This window comes from Eucyclogobius newberryi, unplaced genomic scaffold, assembly GCF_026437365.1.
Source record: "Eucyclogobius newberryi isolate DKJ021-1_F unplaced genomic scaffold, fEucNew1.0.hap1 SCAF_22, whole genome shotgun sequence".
Taxonomy (NCBI): Eukaryota; Metazoa; Chordata; class Actinopteri; order Gobiiformes; family Gobiidae; genus Eucyclogobius; species Eucyclogobius newberryi.
Window position 1 is genome coordinate 7,129,656 of NW_027315857.1, and position 16,348 is coordinate 7,146,003.

At 38.4% G+C, this 16,348-nt stretch overlaps 1 protein-coding gene across 1 annotated transcript in view; it reads right to left on the reverse strand.

The window, feature by feature from the left end:
* The window catches only part of LOC140371373 (phospholipid-transporting ATPase ABCA1-like), a 207,165-nt gene that overhangs the window by 72,419 nt on the left and 118,398 nt on the right, over positions 1-16,348 (reverse strand). Inside the window, exons 33-37 of the mRNA XM_072458485.1 lie at positions 14,338-14,412; positions 11,621-11,790; positions 5,795-5,972; positions 2,798-2,913; positions 2,086-2,230 (exon numbers count right to left, since the gene is read on the reverse strand). Of these exons, the coding sequence (XP_072314586.1) occupies positions 2,086-2,230; positions 2,798-2,913; positions 5,795-5,972; positions 11,621-11,790; positions 14,338-14,412 (684 nt within the window). The remainder of the gene's footprint in view (positions 1-2,085; positions 2,231-2,797; positions 2,914-5,794; positions 5,973-11,620; positions 11,791-14,337; positions 14,413-16,348) is intronic.

Here is a 16,348-nt window from a genome sequence, read left to right on the forward strand (position 1 = left end):
GGTACAAGAGCCTCTGCTAATAATGTGTGCAGAAATGCTGGATAATGTGGTTCCCAAATAGTATTTCATTAACCGAAAATCAATAAAACTAGCCCTTTCATAAGAGTCCGATGGAGGACAGGGTGAGTCACTCTTCATAAAGAATTGAAGAAGTGTGTGCTCTGGACCCCAGGCAAGCAAACATTGATTTAGTAAATACAATATAATATAATCCAAACTTTGAGTTCTACATGTGTATTGGCTTTTGACTTTTAGAAAAAACTTGGAAAAATCTAGTTTAAAAACGAGTACAAATTGTATTGGTATCTCCATCTTATTGTCTTTAAAAATAACCAGGTTTGTGAATATAAAAGACGACATTCTTGAATTCTACAGAAGTAATTCAAACCATGTGCTGCAGATAAGCTGACTCTATTCTATTTGTATAAGAAAAGGAAAGCTTTTGAAAATGCGTGCTTTGTTTCTTCTGTCGGTTTCTTGTAGCACTAGTGACTCAACACGCTGACCGACAGCACCGAGGTCTCTGGTGCAATGACACGGACATGTTGCCGGTGCACCTGGTGGCAGCAGAGGAAACAGCGTTTGAGAGACTGAGTGGAATGTCCCTTCACAGAGCCGCCATGCCACTTCAGATGTACGAGCAGCTTGTTTCAGACTGACATGCTGTCGACTTCATCCAAGTGCAATCACTGATCTGTGCTGAAATAGAACTACTCCAGAAGACTAAATACTGCCCATGTTTGCTCATTTTCCCTGCTCAGTATCCCTGTTCCATATACTGCTATTTAGGAAGTTAAAGTTTGGGCACACTTAACAATAAACATAAAATGTTTAGTGCAAAGTAATACACTAGGTAAGAATTTACATTGAGGTGTAATACTGCAAAATATTTGTTCCATTTTATTTGAACTACGGTACACATTCATTTGCCATAACAAAGCATGAATAAAGATTTAATTCATAAGGAACATAAAGTTTAAAGTACTTATACAACTTCAGAAAATAAAGTTAGGGTTTTTGTATTAGTTAAGCAGTTACTAAACCTGAATCAGCATTAATAATCAATTGGTTCTCTATGAATAAGGTATTCATTCATGCTTTGCTAAGACAGGAATAAGTCTAGTTATTATAAAGTGTTGCCAAAAAATGTGTTGTAAAATGAGTATTCTCTATTGTAATAACTGAATTGTACTTGAAACTGTAAATACGTTTTAGAGCAGGGGTGCCCAAACTTGTTTTCCCTCTGTGGGCTAAAATTAATGATTGCTTTCCTTGGTGGGCCAAAATGAATACGTATTAGAGCACCAAGGGTCAAACATAATTTTGTGTTGCATTTAAAAAGATTATTTGCAAAGAGAAGATGATTACACTGTGTTTTATTAATATGTTTTCAGGGGAATATACTTGATTTGGTCTCCTTTGCAACTACTTTTCAGCACAAAAATGTAATCAAATAGATTCCCCTTACAAATCTCAGCACCCCTTTTTGGGCCCAATTAGACCCACTGGAGGGCCCGGTTTGAGTTTGGGTTGTATGTTTGTATAGTTTGTGCAAAGATTATAGTGATATGGTTGTGGCAGTGCATTTAAAATGGGTAAAATCTATCCGAGCCGTTTTCTCCCATTTCTTAAACATAACACAAATTAAATCCTAATCAAAAACCCACTGACTGAGTGACAGTCAACAGCTCTGTCCCAGGCTCCCTCTCCACACTCTGCTCTCCATTTCTTATTTAGCTCCTTTTTGGTGTCTTTGTCTTTTGATTCCCACGAGACCCAAAGCGGCATGTAGTTTAAAATGAACACTTGCTGAAAGATGGATGAGGGAAAGTTCTCCCAAGACCCAAGTCTCCAAAAAGTGATTAAACATTAAAGAGAATGGGAAAATTCACTTCGTCTGAGAAATCCTTGGGAGGATAAAGGAAATATATTGCAAACTGCACCAGGTTGGTGTTCTTTCTCTTCCTCAAAGTTATTAGCTGCTCATTGTGATCTGAGCTTCAAACATAAATGATATATGAAGTCTGTATTTATGCAAAAGATTGAATGTGGTTATGAAATCGTAAATATGTGTCTGTCACTCACATCGTCGTCGATAAGCTCCATGATAAAAGTGGCCACGCTGCCGTTGATCCCGATGAAGAGGTTGATGCAGGTCAGCACCACGTAGGCTGTGCTGGGGACGCTGAAGATGAAGGAGGCGGGGTACATCATTGGTGTGATTGCCCAGCTAAACAAAAAAAGGAAAGAATTAAAAAAAAGACAAGAGATTCAATTGTTACGCTCCAATACTGTAATAATTTGGATAATATTTGAATTTGTATTGTTATTATTTCTCCCTGAAACCTTTAATCAGAGGCTTACTTGCAGCTTTTACATTTATTTTATCATTTCAGACACTGCAGGTTTCAGATTTTAAGTGGTTTCTCTTAAAAAGTATTTATTTGTAACTAGCATTGTAATTTGAATGGCAAAGGTTAAGTGTGTTAATGGATTTGTATGGCTTCTGTTAATTCTTTTGAGTGACCGATAATGGCACTGGACACAAACCCCCACATACACTGCACCATCTTTAAGTGGCTTTTTAAAATAATGTGTTATGTAACCTTTAGCGAACCTAAAACCAGACATTTAACATTAAAATCAATGTTTGCAGCTCGTGTAGTATTCAGTTAGCCGCACTTAGATTTAGTCGAGAGATTTTGTGTCGCTAATGTTGTCGGTGGAGCATTGATGGATTGAAAACATGCATGTCTAAAAAATAAAAAGGCAATATTACAGGACATGGTGGACTTACCCGTACAACAGGAGGAGCAAAATTAATGCAGGCAGGTTAGCCGCGGAGACGTATGATTTGGTTTGAAAACACAGGAAGATTACTACCACTATGAAGCAGGGGACGATATAGTTGCACTGTAAAGACAAACAATAAAAAAGGAAATGTTAGAATACACAGGATCAGAGGTGGGTAGCCAATAAAATAAATGTTTTAAGTTTTATTTACACTGAATTGACTGTATATCTTACAGTGTAACATTCCTTTTCCGCCTATAAGTGACAACTTTAAATGGCCAATATTTTATCATCAAAATATAATACATTTAATATTGTTTATATATATATATTTCCCAATGTATTATCTTAAAATCAAGCCATAGATGAGCTCTAATGTTTCCCTTTCTATAGCAAAATAATTATTCCATACTCCCAAAACATCACATAGAATATAGTTTTAATTAATTTGTCCATTGAAAGCCTAAGGGACAATTCTAGGGGAAAGTTGCAGCTCATTTGAAAGCCTCATTTTATCAAACACTTACCTAGTTATCTACCAACTTCCTGTGGTCCCTATTCAGAGATTTCAACTTAGTTCTTTGATTTAAATCAAACTTAATTCAGTCAGAATGGAATAAAATAGTGATAAATAGAACGTGAATATAAGTGGCGACTGCCTCAGTAATGCCTTCAGTGCTTTATTAGATAGCATTGGTTTCACAGAATGTAAATAAACTGACCCACTGGAATAGAGATTAGTGACCTAATTGTCTTCTCTCAAAACCCTATATTGTCAGATAATTTAAAACTAGCTTTCAGTTTATTCTTAACAATTATCCAGCCCCACATAATACAATTATAATGATAAAGACAATATCTGGAAAATCTATCTCAAAGTTCAAATAAATAATGGAGCCAATATTCAGTGACATGTCATGTGATCCTGCTGAGAACAGCTTTAGTCCCAGTGTAAATGACCAAGTTGTTGACACAACGATGAATTCTCTGAAATCTGCTCTTGTTTTTGCATCTTCGTTAAAACGGGTCATTAGGCCAAAACGCGCCTCCCCACGGTACAATGAAGAACTGCGTTCACATAAACAAAGTTAAGAAATTGGAAAGAAGCATTGGAAATCTGCCTACCCAAACCAGATACTATTACAAATTGATAGAAGTTAACAAAACTAACCCTTGATTTTTTTTTCAGCACTGTAGCCAGGCTTACAAACTGTCACAACACAGTAGAGCCCTCAATCCCAGTTACTCTCAGCTGGGATTCAACTGGGTCGAAATCACTGACCAACTGAAATTATTGTCTGTCCAACTTATCCCCTCGTAAAAAATGTTTGTATTTGTTGATGAATTTGTCTAACGGTTCTTGACTGTGTGTCTTTTCTCATTCTTTTTTTCTGATTCTGGGTATAATTTACCACTTACTAGTATGTTAATTAGCATCTGGTTAGATGTTAATAAGTGTACCCTAAAACAAAGTGTCACCATTTTTCTTTTCTCATCTTTGATGCCATTGTATTTACCTCATACTCACATGTCCCGGTCCCTTCCAATGAAATAAGGGAAAAAAAGGGAGAATGTCAAATTGATCAGGGATCTAGCAGTGTATCTACAAAAGCCAATGCCTCATCTGGTGAGGTAAATCTTTTTATTTGACCATTCATATTGAGCCTCAGCGTAGTCGTTGAAGGATGAGACTTGGAGCTCGTTTGATCTGGCCTTATCTGCTGCGAGACGTCTAGATGCAGCCATGAAACACTTTCAATCACTGAAGTTGTGGAACTTCAGTGGAATAGGTCTAGGGCGCTGGATCGGAAATGGCTTGGGAGCCAGGGAGCGATGTGAACATACATTTGATCAGATCCTTCCCTTCAGTGTCCTCTAGAAGACCGACAATACGCAGTTTGCCTCTGCGATTATGATTTTCCAAGTAATCCACATGATCCCTCAAGATGCGAACCTGGCTCATTAGCAAGCAGGGTAGAAACCATGTCTCTCGAGTCGGAGATTTCCTTGGTTGCTGTGGCTCGGTTATCCAGATTGTTAGTTTTGGAAGTGTGATTGCACATACAGCAAGCGCAGCGTCAATTTTAGCTGGAACTGCCTTTATAATGTTATCAGTTATTTCCCGCAGAGCTGCCAGAATCACTGGGTCTATTCCGCTTCTGGTCTCCTCAGGAGCTTCTTAGGAGTGGCACCTGGATCAGAGCTCGAGCTCCGTTTGCGGAAAGACGAGGTAGCAGGGGTCGGAGCTGTGGTGGGACTTGTTAGCTTAGCTGTAGCATCGCTAGTCTGGCTCTCTGTATTTTTCTCAATGAATTGTTAATAATTGGAAACGTATATTCGTGATGTTCCTGTTGTCCTCATAATTTCAGTATTCATTGTTCCAAATGTCATTACTGTGTTTCATTGTGTGTGATTATGGCACTACTTTTTACCCTCACAAAATTCCATCTTTTGAAGTCTTGGTTCATTAAAGGGTTTTTGGGGCCCTTGGGACCAAATATGCCAGAGTTGAAACAAAAAAACCCAAACTTGTAATGGGTGGAGGTATACAAAATTAAAAATAACAGTAAGAAAAAAGGTAGCTAAATAGTTCTGTAAAAGTAGGCTGGCTCCCAGACTAAATATTTGGTCGCTCCAGGATATGATCATTACCTTTCCTTCTTAAGTGTTGTTTGTTTTGCAAACTGAGAAACCTTTATCCTCCATAATGATGGGTGCTGCGCTACTGCATCTTGACTGAAGGAAGCTGATGAAATGTTTACTTCCAATTATGCCGGAGGGGGACGACATGTAAGTCGATCGAGCCCCTCCAACCAGGTGATACACAATGCTGACAATTATGACACGGCCAATATCCACCACTTTTTTAAATGCACCGGCAGTCTCACAGTCACATTTAAAGGGAATGTAGATTTTTACACATAGCCACAGGTAGAAAAAAACAGGAGCGATAAATAATGAAACAAGGGTGAAGTGAGGACATATGCAGAGCAGCGGTTACCATGTCCCAGGCAAAGTTGGCAAGCCAGTAAACGGAAGGGTTGACTCCACTGACGAACTGCAGGTGCTTGGCCTTAGAGACGCGCTCCTGGATGAGGAAGAGGACGAAGCTGGCCGGGATGAAGGACATGGCAAAGATGACACAGATGGAGACCACAACGTCGTTAGCGGTGGTGGCCCTGGGAGACAGATGGACGAGACAAATGTGAGAAGAGGAAATCAAAAATACGCCAAAATATACAAGATACAAGATTTATGGCAAGGATGACCTTTATTTCTTTTTATCTTTAGACTATGTAAATTGATTGTTAAAGTTTTAGGAGATTTAGGAGATTTAGCTCAAATTAAATCATAAATGAAATAGTCTCATGCTTTCAATGAACCTGATTAAACTTCCTGGGTAATATTCTTTTCACATTTGTTTCTGAGGGAATAGTACCACGAATTGATTTTCCAATTCAGTGCACGCCAGTCATTGAAAGTATATACCAAAGGATCCACATTAAGAGAACCTAATAATTGTCATAGTGACACTAAGAAATGTAGTAGATGTGAGTGGTGAAAATAAATATGCATAACTGAATTTTACTTTTACTGAAAACTTAATGAGACAAGATACTGACTTATCACGTCTCCTTGAACCTTTTCTACTCCAACCAATTTAGTTTTTATTTGTTAACTTGGAATGAAATGGTCTTTAATCATGAACGCTCAATTAGCATCAGATTAAGCAGAGGCGTATGCTTTAACCCCCATCGACACCCACGGGCCAAGATAATGTGAATCAGATGCCCCACAGTGTAATTAGCATATTAAATATGTTACCCTGCTTGGCTAGAGTGGCTGTATCTATCAGTGGCAACAACAATTAGGAAACATTCACTTTCTGTAATGGGAGGATGATTCCACAGGGTTTGAGGACTTAACCTGGCGAGCCAGATGAAATCTCACAATATTTGTTTCACAAACCTCTGAGCCTGGCCGCTTTATGGCTGACCAATCACAGCATTGTAGTTTGAGCAGAAGTGAAAAGAATCAACTGAAACCAACACTGGCCTATTTTAGCAGATTTACGGACTATTTTGTTTTTTTAAAAACAAGAACATTGAAGTGCTTTGTGTATTTGAGGAGGAAAGAGTCTGTGCTTTTCTCTGACTGGATTTAACAACAGTTTGATTTCTCAAACTAAATTTTTCCACTGTTGTGACGCTTGGACCAGATTCAATTGTTAAGCCTTTTCCCAACTGCTTTTGGCGAGAGACCGTTCAGATTGACATTGTAAAACTAAACATATGAATCTGGCATGAGCCAGGTTATTGAGGACTGAATGCTAAATGGATTAAGATTATTTGAGAGTCTAAAACAGTCTAAATAACATTAATGCTGTGAATTGCAATGACAAAATGTATGACTGTGAGTGAAGTGCATGTGTGGAAGTGAAATCTTTAAGAATTATCAACAGAAACAATGAAATAAAACTAATTGTTGAATTTGCTCAATCTTAATTTGGTAACATAATGTTCTCACAATGGGCTTGAACGGAAAGTTCATAGTGTCAAGTTGAAGATCCGCCACCTGATTGTCTCCATGGTGACGTTATTGCTTTGTCTGGAAAATTCCACAACTACTCTATCTCCATGGAGACAAGCAGGACAAATTACAGGTCAGTGGGAACCCTGCTCACAATAAGAACACCGGTAATTAAATACATGTAAGATAATAAAAATAAAAAAGTCATATTAAACATAACATTCTAGGCAAGAGCAATGAAAAAATAAGCCACAAAAACCCTACGTTCTTATTTGCCAATAAATACTCTTTCTTAAATAATGTGTCCACATTTGCATTTCCATTCTTGATTCAGAGCCTCAGAATACAGTTTAAATATGAATTTGTTATGTTTGCAGACAGTGGTCGTGTATAGTAAGCATGAAGGATTCGACAAAGGTATATTTGAAGGCTGATTTGAAGTTACTGAGGCTTGTTTGTGTCCCTTTTATAACTGACAGATAGAAGAAAAATGTAGTAGAAAAGGGGAGGGCAGGAAGGGCAGGTAAACAAAAAGGAGCGGAAAGGAGCGAGTGGCATTGGGACCGCAAGAGGTTGTCGTTTTGAATAATTTTTTGCACTGAAAAACTGACTTCGAACAGATTCAAATCTCCACAAAACTGACCCTTACTTGGCCTTTAGAATGCTGTTGTGCCACTTCCAAAAAGTTACAAATTGTTACTTTTAGATAACTATAACCTTATCTTAATTTTACTCAACAACAAATAAACTATTTTGGTGTAAGCATCCCTTTCGTGGCAGAAGAAATGATTTTTCTGTGTTTCCATGAGTAAAACAATTTTCAAGACTGATTACAATTAAATTACGCCTCAAATTCACCCGAGTGGAATGAGCAGAAGTTTTTGTCAGCTGCCAAATTGACATATCTTGACAATTAAGAGGTAATACAGACATTTACATAATAAAATGGTGCCAAAGTCTGACATTTTGGAAGATGTGATGAGAGATGAGAAAATGGTGAAGCACTGAAACATTGCGTGTAATTGGAAGGGGTGTAAATACCAACATTTTAGATGTTTTTCATGCAATTTGGTGCCTATGACATTGATAACAGGAGCATAGATTTGAGAAGGGTGTCACTACAGATTGTAATTTCATCGCCCAAAACCTGGAGAGGAAACAAGTCATTAGTAATGATTCATGTGGTCGATTGGACTGTGCAGGCAATAATGAAAAAAAACACCTGCCAACTCTCCCCATGACATTAGCAAAGTGTCACCAAGTAAAATAATAAAATGTGCCACTCATTGTAAATTCACTTGGAGAAAGTATAAGTAGAGAAAAAGTTGAATCAAAGTTAAACCCATCCAAGTGTAAATGGGTTCACTAAAATAGCCACCAAATCAACCAATTATCAAATCTGCTATAATTATCATATTCTTACATTTTGATTTAACCTTTTCACTCAGACAAATTGAATGCATTCTTAAAGCTCTACTCTGGTATTAGCTGTGATTGGCTGCACAGATGACTGTAATAGCAGCACATGTCTCTAATTAAGTTCAGTCTTTTGTGATGGAAAATTATGTTAAAGATTCTTCAGGAGTCCTTAACTCGGCCATTGATGAAAAATACAGAGCAGCATTTATTTTGTAAAGTAAAAATGAATAAGAGATGGGAATCCAGCCAATATGTCCTCATAAAATCCACACCATCCAAAGGATTAACATGTGCGAAATATTTTTAAATATAGTCTACTCTTATATATTAATATATAATATATATTAATATATAAGAGTATAGATTAAATATATTTAATCTATATTTAATCTTTACTCTTACAGAACTCTTGTGCAAACATTTGTGTATTCCCACTTTTCAATTTTATTTATTTTTTGTTTTCTTTTTTAATTTTTTCCCATTATTTTTGTGGTCTATCCTGCATGAAAGAAATGCCTGACTCAAACTGCACCAACATTCAAGGACTTGACCAACATTATAAGTGAAAGTTAAAAAAATGCGAAATTTCATACAGACTGAATTTGAAAGGAAAAAAAATAATAGACTTTGGACAAATGGGACGACTATGACAGACAACATGTTCAGACTAGTCCTGTCTTAGTAACATTATATCATTTTTTGCTCCTCCTTGAATATATGTTGGACCACTACTTTATTATATTTTTATTTTGAAGGTATTCATTCATTATTGTAATATGTTTTTTTTTTCATGCAATCCTACTGATCGCGCTTTTCATATGCTCTTTTATTACCAATTTAACCAAGGTCAGCGAAATGACCAAGACAAGCGCATACTGGAGCGAACTATAGTAGCTTGTCCTTCATTGCGTCCTTATCTATATTCATAAAGCTTTAACGAGGTGGGCACAAGGTCTGCTTTGACTGTGCCCTGTATCATCTCATTATAATAAGTCCAAAGCGTTTAGTAATTCATGTAAAAGACAAGATAGTCCCATTGTGGCTTTTTTTGGATAAACATTTGAAAAAAACACCTTTTTTTTGTTCAATTACAATCTGGGAAAGTTCTGTTCAAAATACTGTAACGTTATTGCTTTACTATGTTCGCGTAGGAACCAGCAGGGGGCGCACCATCAACAAGAAAAGTTACATAGTCCACCTTTAATACTTGTACACCTTCTTAGTTTCACACCCTTTGCTACTGATCTCAAAAGCAGTCCGCACAGAAGACAGATCCGTATGTTATAAGGCAGTATGTTGTGATTTAGCACGCCATTAATCTCAGACTCTCGTGGGGAGCTGCTCTCTTTCCGAGCCCACGGGTAAGGCAGGAGTAAAAAAAAATAAAGGCTATATTCTCTACAGTGGTTCCCAGGGGCCCCCAAAATCTGTGCACACTCAAACAAATCCTCCATCTATCTATCTGTCTCATATGCTTCCCGTTTTATTGTCCCGTAGTCATCTGCTCTCTGCTCATTGTTCGGGCTTCATTGTTCTGTCCTTGCTTGGCGAACAATCAGTCTTCTTCCTTTGCATAAATCTGTATTGTAAAAAGAAATGTGCTGAATGCATATTTCTCATTTTAAAGGCCACAGTTGCCTTGTTTTTGAAATCAGATTACAGCGAGACACAAAAGACTGGAAATGAGCCGAGGAAGATAGTTTTTTTTTGTTTGTTTTTTACACTAAAGCTGTTGAAGGACTCGGAATTTTAGAGGTGTTGGCCATATTTTGCTTTACTAACACAAGATATGGTGGCAAGACTGGATCAAATATTTGGGTTTTGGGGGTTATTGAGGCACAGGAAAATGTAACTGTTAATTCCAAGCCCATTTTTATTTCATCCTATAGCAAATTTAAATTGTCTTTCTTCAATGCATGGCCTTTTTGATTTTTATACATATATGTTGTTTTATTATTGCTCAATTTAACACACACACATTGAGTTTTCTTGCTTTATGGAGACATTACAATGGCATAAATTCATTTCATGGAGACTAACCTTCCGGTAACCCCAACCTTAACCTAAAAGAACTCAATGTTTGCACTGATGACCTAGCTTTGGTCCAAACGTGTTGATATGTTACTTACTTACTTCCTTACTTTATGTGTCTCGGACCTGTTCTGCTCCTTTCCCTTTTTTCAATCCACTTTTACAATGAATCCTTGAAGAGCGCCTGATTTTTGTACATTACACTGTGGATTAGTCCTGAAAACACTCACTAAATCAACCCACCTACCTGAAACTTTAAAAAAACTTAAAAACTTAAACTTTTGATTTACCTCACAGGCTTTTTTCAGAAGGGTTAGTCAATGTATCACTAGGTTCTTGTTGAATTCATTTTTATTTATGATGCCATTCCGGGGCCAAATAGGTGTGAAATTTTGACAATTGCAAGCATCATTAAAGGTCCCATAACATGCAAAATCGACTTTTCAGAGCTTTTAACCTTCTTACATTGCTATTTGTGCTTCATATATGTACCCAGAGTGTTTTTTTGATTGATTCCCGCAGTGTTTAGCTATATTACAGACTATCTCCTTTCCTCAAATCTCCAAACTGATGGGTGGTGGGGCAAGACCGCGTCATAAGGGCAAGCACGCGTCATTATCCCGGGTTGGTGAGGGGGTCCAAGGTCTGGGTGACTATTGTGTTAAGGGTGTTGCACAACCCTTATTATTATCAATTATACACTTAGGATAGACTACGAAACGTGAAAAAAAGCATGTTATGGCACCTTTAAACTCTCTTTTTGCAAAATCGAAATACCCTGCCGAGTTTCTTCGCAAAAAAACCCAAACCAAACCACATGATTATCATTAACAGCCTCCGTACTCACAAAGCCACATAGTTGAGCTGCTCCTTGGTCAGGTTCAGGGGGTGATTGGACACCGAGATCCCGTACTGGCGAGGGTCCTGTCCCAGTGGCAGATTGCCCCGCAGGATGGCGTTGTTGGCGACATTTAAAAAGGACACCATGCCGTGCCAGGCCTGGTTATAGAACCACACCTGCCGAGGTACACACGATACACAAAGATTAGTCTAAATATACCAGCGATATCCCCTAGCAACTGACATAAATATCTTGTTTCTCTCTCAAATAATTACAGTCGTTAAGGAAAGGTGCATTATCTTTTCAAAGTTTATTCGGCAATTAGAGCCGGCTCCACCGTGGCCCTGTTTTCAAAGAAGCACTCTGTGACAACTGGTGTCATCCCAGTTTGAAATGTTTGTTTCTTTATTTGGCTTCGCAGCGCGGTAACAAACAGAAAACGCAGGTGGCAAAAGGGTTCAAAGCCACATAATTGCTAGTGTCTGCCTGGTGTGTTGTGATAGCTGGCTTGATGTAATCAGGTGTTGTTAAAGGCGCTTAAGAACGCTGTGCGGCCAATATTGCCCAGTGAATGGATGCGACAGCAGCTTTCTTCACAGTCTAGAGAAGAGCACTGTTATTTCATCTGATCTCGTCACATTTAAATGTATGTAATGTGTATGTAATGTCTCAGCATGCTCTGGTAATAATACATTATTACCAGAGCATGCTGGGGGGGGGGGGGGGGGGGGTGTCAAATTTTAAATGTTCTGGTGTCGGGTCCGCTCCCTGCTATTCTCCACGGAGATGGCATGGCTTTGATCCACAGTATATGTGCTCCACAATATGACAATCACTTTTTATTCAGTTACAGTTTTTATTATTGCTGAAGAAAATACTGTGAGCAGGTTTGTCCCCACAGATCTGACCTGTAACGGCCTGGGGTCCTCACATTCCTGTCTCTATGGCGATACATAAACTCAATGCAATACTGTACAATAAAGGTAAAGCAATAACATCTCCATGGAGAACACACCTTTAAGCAATATAACCACTGTTAAAAAATGCATTCTGACTCGATAAACCAGTGGTTGAACAGGCATCCACGAGGACTCTTATGATGTGTCAGGATCTTTCATAATAAAACATATATCATTACTCCCCAGTTTTAGATTTCAGTTCACATTATATTTTTCTTTAAATATAGCCGGGCCCTTTTTAAGGCACAAATCACTAGCTCTCAGTATTTTATACACAGCAGCACTTAAAAACAGGACGTTTTTATTCAGTGGGAGATAAAGGCTTCCTCCATGACTGGTGGAATCCCATAGAGCCAGAACATGCAAACTGCAGAGATGAAAAGAAAGAGAGTGGATTATTATCACTTTTTCTTTTTTTACAGTTTTCTTTTTAATGTAAAGCCTTCCCAGAGCCTGTGGTGTCTGGGGCGTTCAAAAGTAAAGGATGAAATAAAGTTGGGCTCCCTTCTGCTCATGCAGCGCTAATTAAGACTGGATAGTGTTTGAGTGTCACTCTAACAGAACTGCTGTGTATCAGAGAAAACTACATCCACACACTTATGTTAGGTCTATTGCCTATGGGGACTTTACATTGACTTACGTGTATTTCATTAAAACTTAAATAGTCATTGCTTCCCAAACCTTAACGGAACCTATTTTAATCCATATCTGAACTTTAAAAAAGGATTTACATTATGGTAACCTGATCTTCTCTTTCATCGAGTCTACTGCTGTTGTTTGGGCGCTAGAAAAATACATTTAATTGAATGTTGTCCCCATAAGGGCAGCAGGTCCTCATACAGTGAAGTGTGTATATACATTTTAGTCTCCACAATGTGATAAATTTGCCCGATTCATAAAAACAGCTCTGCTTTAATGCTGTCTCCATTGACTATAATGAATGCAATAAAGTGGAACATTCACAGCAAAGCAAGTGGCAGACCCTCCTCTAGTACTATACTACAACTACAACTACTTTGTGTTACTGGTGCATGTGTATGAAGTCAGTGTTGCTGTTTGTACATCAATATAAGATGAACACCAACAATGATACAACCACAATCAACACCATATTTGATCCGTCAACATTGATTAACACCAATTACATTTTTAATTACTGGCTCAACTTTACACTTAAAATAAGCTGAACTTTTCAACCTACTGAGCGATCCAAAAGCTGAGACTCACACATCTTAAATGAGTGTGAAGTAAAGCTTTAAAGAAAGTCAACTGCCAAACAGCAGCCTTTGTAAGACAGTGTAATTAATTATACTGAGTTATATTAAAGATTTTTAATCACAGAGTTGTTACAGGTATGCCTTAATTCATCAAAGTGAAAATAAGTAATCTGTTGCTAAATTAATGTGGAAATTAATCAATGCACTTTCTTTATAAAATAACATTACAGAGGATTAACATTCTACCAGTGACTACACTTTTAATCTCAAGTAAGTTTATGTTTGTGCTGTTTCTGTCGTTAGAAGTGTTAGTGCTCAGTAATTACAATTTTACAAAACAAATTGAGACTATGAATCTATCGTCAGCCTTAATTCATTTGCAACTACTAGTTACATTTTTAGTGAGGAACTTCATTGTAGTTTTCTAAGCCTGGGTTGTAAAATGAGCACAGTCCTTCCTAAAAACATGAGCCTAATTATGACACCAAGGTCTTTTTTGTCTTACAAAAGCTGTAAAAAACATGACCATGAAGTCAGCGACCTTTACCTTGAGGTTGTCTCTGGTCCCGAGCTTCTTGAGCAAAACCTCGGCCCTCTGCAGGAACTCATCAGTCATATTATCCTAATAAAGATATAGGAAAAACAAGAGCGGAAAACATGTTGGAGAGTTGGAGTTAATTGGACACACTTGGAAAACCACCAGGGCTCTTTGAAATGCAAAACATCAAGAGCGGGCTGACAAAAATTAAGACTTTTGGAGAACATTTGGGTTCGCTCAGCCACTTACTTCCCACAGAGTTGGAGGGGAAAGTTAACTCTCTGTTTTATTCAACAGTGAGGAATAAAATAAATTAAAGCAGGTTATGACTTAATACAGTATGTTTATTTTACATAGAAAATTATTGACTTGAGCCATATAACCTGATTTAGCATTTCCCTTTAAAGGTGCACTTTCTCACCTTTAATTCTGTAGCAAAGGAGCATCTTTAGTGTGACAGCATATTAGAATCAGCATGGTTTTGCGACTAAAACAGATGTCTGTTTTGACGAGACACATAATAATTATCTCCCAATACTTCCAACAATTTCCCCAATACACCAATAACCAACACAACAACAACAGCGTCTGATTTCTTCAAACTGCTTTATTGCGGCAGCAGGACGAGATGAGAACGTCTGAAAGAAGCTGAAGCGGACGCATAAACCCAGCGCTGTACTCGGCTCAAGCTTTACGTCAAATGAAGCTCGGGATGGAAGTTTGAGATGACAGGCGTGCGGTTTTCCCAAAGTGTCACGTCGATGCACCATGCTGCTCGTGGCCTCCATAAAAAGCACTGAACACATTACGGTTTGTGATATAAATGCAAATGTACCTCCTGGTGGACGCAGCCTTCATCATTTAGAGGAAGAGGATTTGAGGGGGTTGTGTGTGTGGGGGGGTGAAGAGCGGTGACAACAGGCGAAGAGGCGGGAGGTCGAGGAATGAGAGGAGAGAAATCAACAGAGACATCCGCTTGTGCTCAGGTGCCTCCAGTGAAAGCGCTCAAATACACCAGTGTGTGGAAGATAGCGGCAGATACGTGTAGCCGCGAGACAGGTTCCTAAAAAGATCATAGCGCGCCTTTGTGGTTCCTGCCCCACAATCCTTCACTCCGACGCCGACGCTGTGCTGCTCTGTGGCACCTGATAAATTTAGAAATGTTTTAAGAATATGCTTCCTTTGCTCTGTCGCGAGTGCCGCCTGTGCCTTTGCCACCTTTACCATAACTCAGTGTTTACAGAACGTCTCAGCTGCGCGACGGTTTGACACGCTTTACATACACCCACGCCGTCTAACGGAAAAGTGGGCAAAAGTGCATGTAAGATAAAGGCAGAAGAGGGGAAAACCTTAAAATTGTGAGTAAAAAGTACTAAGCACCTAACTTATTTGCCTTTTCTCCAAAATAAAAAAAGAAAAATTCTTAGCTGTAGTTCTAATATAGTTGCTATACCGTATTTTCCGAACTATAAGTTACACCGGAGTATAAGTCGCCAAAAAATGCATAAAAGGGAAGAAAATAACATATATAAGTTGCACTGGAGTATGAAATGCGGTTGCAAGTGTGAAAATAACAAATAAAATCACATATAAGTCGCTCCGGAGTATGTATAGAAGTGTAAATCGCACCCCGGCCAAAACTATGAAAAAAGTGTGACTTATAGTCCGGAAAATTTGGTACTTCAATCAAAACAAACATTAAAACTTGCGTATAATCTTCAAAGTCCTACAAAGTTCTCCACAGCCAGCCCCCTCCCCCCACCTCACTGACCTCCTCCAGCCTCACCGTCCCTCCCGGACGCACTGAGCACCTTCAAACACCAGCTCAAAACTCACCTTTTTCTGAAAGCCTATAATCCCCACTAATGTCTGCTCTCCCTCTCAACTTGTTTTGTTTGGCCTGTGTTTGTCCTCGTTGCTTCCTTCATAATGTAAAGCTTCTTTGTGTCCTTGAAAAGCGCTACATAAAGCCCATGTATTATTACTAAAACTTCTGCTGCTTCTTAGGACTATTATTCTT